Raw genomic sequence first — 8,712 nt, forward strand, 5'->3', positions numbered from 1 at the left:
GAGGTTCCAGTTGGGTTTAAAAAGAGCCCCTGCCTCAAAAAAAAAAAAAAAAAAAAAAAGAAAAGAAAGACCTGCTAATTATAATTCCACTGAGAACAAGGGTTGGATAAAGGCACTTCCTGCCAAGTGTGACAACCTGACCTGTGAATTCAGTACCTGGCACCCACATGGTGGAAGGAGGGAACTGTATCCCACAAGTTGTCTGACTTCCTGTACATGCATGCCATGGCACACATGTACCTACACATAGACACACACACACACACACACACACACACACACACACAATGAATGAAATGACATAATTATCACTGATGAGTACTAGCAACAAAATAAACGAAGAATAAAATGGACTAACAGGGTTTGGGGGTAAAGTAAGGAAGACAGGGAAAGGGAGCACCAGATGCAAAGTTCCTGAGTTGTGGGAAAGCTCCTCCAGTCAGTCTGATACATAGCAAAGATGGACTGGCCCAGTATAGGAATGCATAAATGGATAGTGGGCTCCCAGGGCAGTGAAAAGGTGTATGGACTGTATTTCTAGTGTGTCTGTGGGGGGGGAGAAGGATGCCATGTGACTAGGTTTGGGAGAACACAGAGGGTTGCCTGGAAGACACATAAAGGATGACTCAGGAAGATGGCCTGAAGAATACAAAGGCCCCAGAAAGCAGTACTCAGGAGAGATGACCACAGTCTCACCTAAGATGGTAGTAGTGGGGTACTGATGGCATTATACTTGGGAGAAGAGTGAGTTCCAGCTACTCTGGGCTACCTAGAAAGCCTCTGTCTCATTCCACGTTCAAACAAAAACAAACAAACAAACAGCCCACCCTCACAGAGCACACTTGGGATGGCCTGGGGTTGTCTGGCACACGGGAGACTGGGGAGATTTCTTACAAAGGGACAGGTTCTGGAGGTGGTGTTGTCCCAGGGTTCTGAGCGCTCTTCTCTGGGTTCTCAAAGCCAGTTCCCAGCCCCATCCTTGTTCAGGCTGGCCTCCTGTCTGCCTGGCCCCTGCCTACAGTGTGACAGCTGTCGCCCCTCCTGATGAACCAGGCTACCGACCCCAGCACTGCCCAGTTACAGAAGCGAGAGGGGCCAAGGGCTCCAGTGACAAGGTCAGACCAGCCTCCTGCATGGGTGGCAGAGCAAGGCTGGTGTGGACCAACCCGGAGCATCCCACACACCCTTGATGGTGGAAATGCCCAGAAAGCAGCCCCTGCTCCCACCAGCATGTCCACAAGGAGCAGCTCCCTCTCCAGCTCATGAATCCGCTCATTCTTCAGCTCAATGACATGGTGCAAGCTCTCCAGCTCCTGCTCCCAGAACAGACCAGGGCTTCCGTGATCCTGGATAGGGACAGAGGGACCTTGTCAGCCCAGCAGGTAGAGGGGGACACAGGCCGCCTTGCTTCCCCTCCTGCCAGCAGCTCACGTGGTGGCCTCAGGTGGGCGTTCACCTCCATCTCACAGCCCATGCCACACTTTCTCTCAAACTCTCCCACAGACACTCTTTGAAGCCTGTCTAGTAAAGGTGCTGGGATTGGTGGGCTGAGGGGCTGTGTTGTGTCGGGTTTGCTAGTCACCCCGAATTCCCGAATTCTCTCGGGTACCAGAAGGCTATGTGCTTTACCCTAGTCTCTCTCCTCTCTCTCAGAGTGACATGGGGACCCACTTTCTTGCTCCTGTGGAGGTGAGTGTGTCAGGCCTGAGGCTTCCTGTCTCCTGTTGCCCACCCTTAACCTCTCTGCTGCATTATGGAAGAAGCCCCATTCGTGTTCTGCACCTACCTGGATGTGCCTCTTATAGACCTGGCTAAGGAGGGACCCCTGCACTCCGTTCATCCCGGCCCACACGGCCTCCTGTGATGCGCACAGCTTTGCATTGGTGTCCTCGAGGAGGTGGCAGATGGAGTCAGTATCAAGCCTGGCTTGTCAAGGTGAATTTTATTATATCCCAGACAAGGAAGGGACTGGGGTTCAAGGCATCTCTTGCCTCCCTGCACCCTCTACCCCTCACCCTTCAAAGAGCAGAGGAGAGTTAACCCACTGTTAACACAGCTTGAAATGTACCAGCCCCACCTCTCACTATAGTCTTTAACAGCTCCCATGATGGTTAATATTGTCAATTTGACAAGATCTAGAATCACAGAGGAGACAGACCTCTGGGCATGCCTAGGAGGAACCTTCTAGATTAAGTTAAGTGGGATGGGAAGACCCACCTTAAATATGGGCAGCACTATGCCATGGGCTGGGGGCCTGCACTGAATGAAAAAGAGCAAGCTGCTGAGCACCAGCATCTGCCTTTCTGCTTCCTGACTGGGGACACCATGTGATCAGCTGCCTCTTGCTCCTGCTGTCATGCCTTCCTGCCCTGATGGACTGACTCGGACCACGAGCCAACATAAACTTGTCCTTCCTTCAGCTGCTTCTGGTCAGAAATTTGGTCACAGCAATGAGAAGAGTCATAAATAAGTTCTCCAAACCCTTGGGATGATGTCCTGGCATTCAGGGCCAGCGTCAGCCTGCATTTGATACCGAGCTATGCCGGGGTCCTTTGCTCCTGTGTATCTAGTGGCTCAGCATCACATCACACTTCAATCACAGAGTGCCCTGTCTTCAAAATTGCCCACTGAGCAGTATCTCCTTGGGTAGTCCCTTTGCGGCAGAGGCCAACCTCTCCTCATGGCTCCCAGGCTTCTGCCCTGAGGCCGTTGTCTCTCCTTGGCCCCCTCACATCCCTGGCATCCTTGACTTCCTTCAGTTCCTCAGACATCCCATGTTTTCCTTCTCTTCCTCCATGTTTCCCAGCAAGCTGCTTGATTCTGCCTCAAGCTTCCTTCCTGCCCTTTCTCACTGAAGCCAGCCTACCTTTCCAGCCTACCTTCTAGGCTCTGGCTTAGCCCTATTCCTTCTGGGAAGTGTCTCCTGAGTGGAACACCTGCTTTCATGATCCCATAGGTCCCTGGGTCTTCTCCCTACCAGCTCATCATAACAGAAGTCCATGCCCTCTCCAAGATCTTACCTATAGTCCTTGGGAAATGTTTTCATTTCATTTCCGTCACTGTGATAAAACAGTCCAATAAAAGGCAACTTAGGGGAGGAAGGAGGGAGGGAGGGAAGAATTGAGGCCTGTGAGATAGTTCAGCCCCCGGCGACCTGAGTTTGATCCCTAAGACCTGCATGGTGGAAAGAGAAAACCCATTCCATCAAGTTGTGCTCTGACTTACACACACACACACACACACACCATGGTACATTGCTCCATCCTGCAGGGCGGGAGACAGAGACACAAACTCCCAGGGACCTGGAATGATGGGACAAGAGACACGAAGAATGACAGCAAGACAAAGAACTCTGATCAAGCTGCAAAAGTTTATTTTTCCACGGGGATTCTTATACAGGCTGAAGCGGGAAATTAGCTGGGGAAGGGGAAGGGAAGGTGTTGTCTCAACGGGTTAATGAATGCCCCTTAGGATGAGGGGAACTGGCGCCGTGAGTCTGGCTGCAGGGTAAGGAAATTGGTGGTTGCTCAGGCTTATCTTGAGTCATCGGAAAGGTTGCTTATCTTAGGGGGCAGGGAGGACTGATCAGCAAGTTCTCAGGAGGATGCTTGCCCTGGGTGGGGGGGCAGGGAGGGCTGCCAGGCAGCGTGGTCTCCCACAGCCTCAGACAAGTCCAGTGGAGGCAATTCCCCAATTGAGGCTCCCTCAACTCAGGTGTGTCAAGTTGACACTAAAGCTAACCAGCGCACTAACCGTCCATAACTCTAGTTCCAGGGGATCCGACATGCTCTTGACCTCTGCAGGCATTACACAACATAGGTGCATTTATGTACATGCAGGCAATGCACTCATACACATAAAATAAAAATCATAAATCAAATATTTTTTTAAAAGAAACAGGCAATCAACCAACAAATCTAAAATAAGTAAAACCGTCCTTCAAAACTGAAAGGGAAGCCAGGGATGGAGGCCACACCTTTAATCCCAGCACTCAGGAGACAGAAGTAGAGGGTGAGTTCTGTGAGTTCCAGGCTAGCCTGGTCTACATAGTGAGTGCCAAGCCAGCCAGTACTACATGAGACCCTGCCTCAAAAATAGAGATTAAGACATTCACAGATGAATAAAAGATGAACAACTGTTATTGTGGTCACAGTGGTGGTGATGGTGGTGGTAGTGGTGAGTGGTGGTTTGATGGTGGTAATGGTGATGATGGTGATGGTGGTGGTCATGATGGTGGTGGTCATGGTGGTGGTAGTGGTGAGTGGTGGTTTGATGGTGGTAATGGTAGTGATGGTGATGGTGGTAGTCATGGTGGTGGTGGTTGGTGGTGGTCATGATGGTGGTGGTCATGGTGGTGATGGTGATAGTCGTGATAGTGGTAATAGGGAGTAGTGGTGGTGATGGTGCTGGTGGTTACAGTGGTGATGGTGGTGATGGTGCTGGTGCTGCTGATGGTGGTAATGATGGTGCCTGTGGTAGTTATGATGGTAATATTGGTGGTGATAATGATGTGGTGATGGTGGTAGTGGGGAGCAGGGGTGGTAGTGATGGTGGTGGTGGTGATAGTGGTCATTTTGGGGTTGATGATGATGGTGGTGGTACTGGTGATGATGATGGTAATGGTGGTGATTCTAGGGACTGAAAGTTGAAGGGTATTTACCACTAGTCCTTCCCTACAAGAAATGGCAAAGGAAGGCACTCGGGGTAAAATGGAGAGAGACTAGACAGCAATTCAAGATCATACAAAGGAAGATACTTGATGTGATAAATACATGGAAAAATATTAAGAACTAATACTATATTCTTTTGGGGTTTTATTTTCTATAAGACATAAAAGGCAAGTATACTTTAAAAAATCACTGTAAGAAGATGCAATACATGGCAGGAATGTAAGTGGGAAGAATACTCTTTATAACAGAAGAGGTGTTTTTTAAGTTTTTTATTGAATTTTTTCAAATTTCATACAATATATTTTGATCATAGGGGCTGGAGAGGTGGCTCATCCATTAAGAACATTGGCTGTTCTTGCAGAAGACCCGGATTTGAATCCTAGCACCCACATGGCAGCTAACAACTGTTCATAACTCCAGTTCCAGGGGATCCAACAGCCTCTTATGCATGACACAGGTGCACTTAACTACATGCAGGCAATACACGCATACACATAAAAATAATAAATATTAAAAACAGTATATTTTGATCATATTTAGACCTCCCACTGCCACCTGAACCCCCTTACCAATTTCATATTCTCTCTCTATAAATGATAGATGATAGATACATGATAGATAGATACATGATAGATAGATAGATAGATAGATAGATAGATGATAATAGATTCATAGATGATAGATAGATGATGATAGATGATTGATAGATACATGATAGATAGATAGATAGATGATAGATAGATAATAGATACATAGATTCATAGATAGATGATAGACATGATAGATGATGATAGATGATTGATAGATGATAGATAGATAGATAGATAGATAGATAGATAGATAGATAGATCAATGATAGATAGATAGATATAGAGACATAGAGATACAGAGGTATAGACCAGGCTCCAGTGGATGGACCCATACCAAAGGACAGTTAGGGATACAAATTAGGCTTGATAGGCCTTAGAGAAGACTGGCTCTCCCACTCCCAGCAGTTATGGGTTGCCAATAGTTTCTCAGCTGGGGTTGGGGTTTCCTACCCACTTCCCACTTCTACTGGGATTTTGTCTGGCTCGAGTTTACTTTGAACTTCCGCATGCTGTCACCATTGCTGTGAGTAACCTCTCAGCTGTCTGGAAAACTGTTTCCTGTAGTCATCTACCACCTCTGGCTCTTATAATCTTTCTGCCCCTCCCCTCTTTGAAATGATCCCTTAGCCTTGGGAGGCAGAGATTTGATATGTGTCCTACTCAGAGATAAGCATGCTGCAGTCTCTTATTCTCTGCACATTTGTCAGTTGTGGGTCTTGGTATTGATCATCATCTGCTGCATAGGGAGTTTCTCTCTTGAGAGTTGAGAAATGTATTAGTCAACAGGTGTAACAATAAGTCATCTTGAGTCAGTTTAATACTATGTCCATTTAGAATAACAGTGGTGGATTCTCCTCTATGGCCTGTGACCTGTCTAGCCACAGGTTTCTACTCCTGACACCAGTGTCAGGTATGGGTTCCATCTTGTGAAGCAGACCTTAAATCCAATCAGAAAGTAGTTGGGTATTCCCATAACAGTCATGCCACTATTGCACCAGTGGGCATATCTCACCAGGCCAGTTATTGTTAACAGCTAACAGGATTCATAGCAGGGCACGGTTGATGATTATTCTTTTCCTCCAGCAGCATGCATAGCATCTTCCAGCACTCTGAAAGCTAGTCTGCAGAGATGCCGCTTTGCAGTTCCTCCCGGCCTGGTTTCTCCTTGTTTGTTCTACAGCTCATGTATGTAGTGTCTTCAGCAATAGGATCTTAACATCAAATTCTCATGGTTAACCAAGATTGGGACAATGGCCAGTACTATTTGGTGAGTAGAGTTTTGAATGCTGTTATGGTTTGGATCTGAAATGTCCCACACAAGCTCATATTCAGAATGTTTGATCTCCTGAATGATTGCACTATTTTGGAAAGTTCTGGAATCTATAAGAAATTAGTCATCACTGTAGGAAGTCCATTGCTGAGGGCAGGTCCCTGGGAATATACCGTGCCCTGACTTCTTTCTGTATCCATTTTCTTTGTTTTCTGTCCACTGTGATATGAACAGCTCTCCTACACCATGGCTCTGAAATCATGAGCCAAAATAAATCCTCCTTTAAATTGTTTCTGTCAGGGATTTTTGTCACAGCAACCAAGAAAGTAACTAACACATACATTATTGAAGTTAAGTTGTTATCCACTTAAAATAGATGATAAAAATTTGAACTGTTAGGAGCTACAGAGTGTATACTGTTCTTCTAGAGGACAAAAGTCCCCAGCATCTACATTGGGCAACCCACAAGCACCTGTAACTCCAGATCCAGGGAATCCAGCACCCTCTTCTCACCTCCTAGGAACCAGCACTCATGTACACAGACAGACACACACACACCACATATGCACATCATTAAAAATAAATCTTTTTTAAAAATTTTAGGCTGTTAAATATAATCTCAAGATCATAGCTATAGAAGAGACTGGCAAGCTGGCAAGATGGCTCAGTGAGTAAAGGCATTTGCCGCCCCAGGACCCATATGGTAAAAGGAGAGAACAGGCTTCCTCACATTGTCCTTTGACTGTGACAGTCACATAGTTGGCACACTCACCCACACACTACATGTAAATACTACATGATAGATGATAAAAGATAGATGATTGATTAGTAGATAGATAGATAGATAGATAGATAGATAGATAGATAGATAGATAGATGATGGATGGATATAGATATAGATATACAGAAATAAAGATAATCAAAACAGTTCAGTAGAAAAATTGACTAAACCCAAAAGATTATTAGTGAAGGAAATGAGTTAAAATATATTATATACAGAAAGAACAGGAAATAGCAGAAGGCCTTCCTTATCATGGGTTTTGTTTGGTTCTGTTTGGTTTGGTTTGATTTTGTAGTGCTGGAGATCAAACCTGCGATGCAAGGACTCTGCCACTGAGTCACATCCCTGCTCGAGCAATTATTTTAAATGCAAATGCAGTAAACTGTCCACTGTGATAGGAACAGCTCTCCTCCACCATGGACGAAACCCTCTGAAACCATGAGAAAAATTAACTAAACCCAAAAGATGTTAATGAAGGAAATGAGAGTTTAAATATATTATATGCAAACCCAAATGGGAAACTCAAAGTCTTAAAAGTTGAGACAGGGTTGGGCGCAGTGGTGCACACCTGTAGTCCCAGCACTTGGGAAGCAGAGGCAAGTGGATCTCTTTGAGTTCAAGGCCAGCCTGGTCTACATAGTGAGTTCCAGGCCAGCTGGGGCTACAGGGAAACCTGTCTCAAAAAGACTGAAAAAAAGAAAAGTTGAGACTGGCTGAATGGATTTTTAAAGCACAATTAAGCCATGTGTCTCCAAGAGACTCATTTTTAAAAAATATTTTTATTTTATGTGTATGTGTGTATTCCAATGCATGTAGGTAAGTGCACCCATGTCGTGCAATGCCCGCGGAGGACAGAAAAGGCCATCGGATCCCCTGGAACTGGAGTTACAGAAGAGTTGTTAGCTCTGCCATGTGGGTGCTGGGATTTGAACCTGGGTCTTCTGCAAGAACAACCAGTGTTCTTAACCGCTGAGCCATCTCTCTTTACATCCAAAGATACAAATATGTTGCAAGTTTAAGGACAGAAAAAAAACACATTCTGTGTGTATGGTAACCCAAAGATATTGGGATAGATATAAGACAAAATACATTTTAATCCAAAATCTTTTAATTTTATTATTTTATATGTATGAGTGTATTGTTGTATTATGCAAATGCATCCATGTTATGAAATGCCTGCAGAGATCAGAAGAGGGCGTCAGATTCCCTGGAACTGGAGTTAGGACAGTGGTTAATCACCATGTGGGTGCTGGAATTCAAACCTGGGTCCTCTGCAAGAGCAGCCAGTGCTCTTAACTGCTGAGCCATCACTCCAGCCCCTCAAAATCTATTTTTAAGAAGAGACATTGTGGGGGCTGGAGCGATGACTCAGCAGTTAAGAGCACTGGCTGCTCTTGCAGA

General features: G+C 45.7%; 1 protein-coding gene across 2 annotated transcripts in view; it reads right to left on the reverse strand.

Moving 5' to 3' along the window:
* Nucleotides 1-2,067, reverse strand: part of LOC103729926 (coiled-coil domain-containing protein 69-like) — a 3,938-nt gene extending 1,871 nt beyond the window's left edge. The window contains exons 1-2 of one of the 2 annotated variants that reach the window (XM_017796749.2): nt 1,787-2,067; nt 1,227-1,346 (exon numbers count right to left, since the gene is read on the reverse strand). In XM_017796749.2, coding sequence (XP_017652238.1) covers nt 1,227-1,346; nt 1,787-1,840 — 174 coding nt within the window. In that variant the 5' untranslated portion in view covers nt 1,841-2,067. Of the gene's footprint in view, nt 1-1,184; nt 1,347-1,786 lie in introns of both variants that reach the window. The other variant, XM_017796748.2, reaches the window with a different exon arrangement.
* Nucleotides 2,068-8,712: the final 6,645 nt, after the last annotated feature.

The sequence above is a fragment of the Nannospalax galili genome, unplaced genomic scaffold (genome assembly GCF_000622305.1).
Source record: "Nannospalax galili isolate Female #2095 unplaced genomic scaffold, S.galili_v1.0 scaffold970, whole genome shotgun sequence".
In the NCBI taxonomy this organism is placed as follows: domain Eukaryota; kingdom Metazoa; phylum Chordata; class Mammalia; order Rodentia; family Spalacidae; genus Nannospalax; species Nannospalax galili.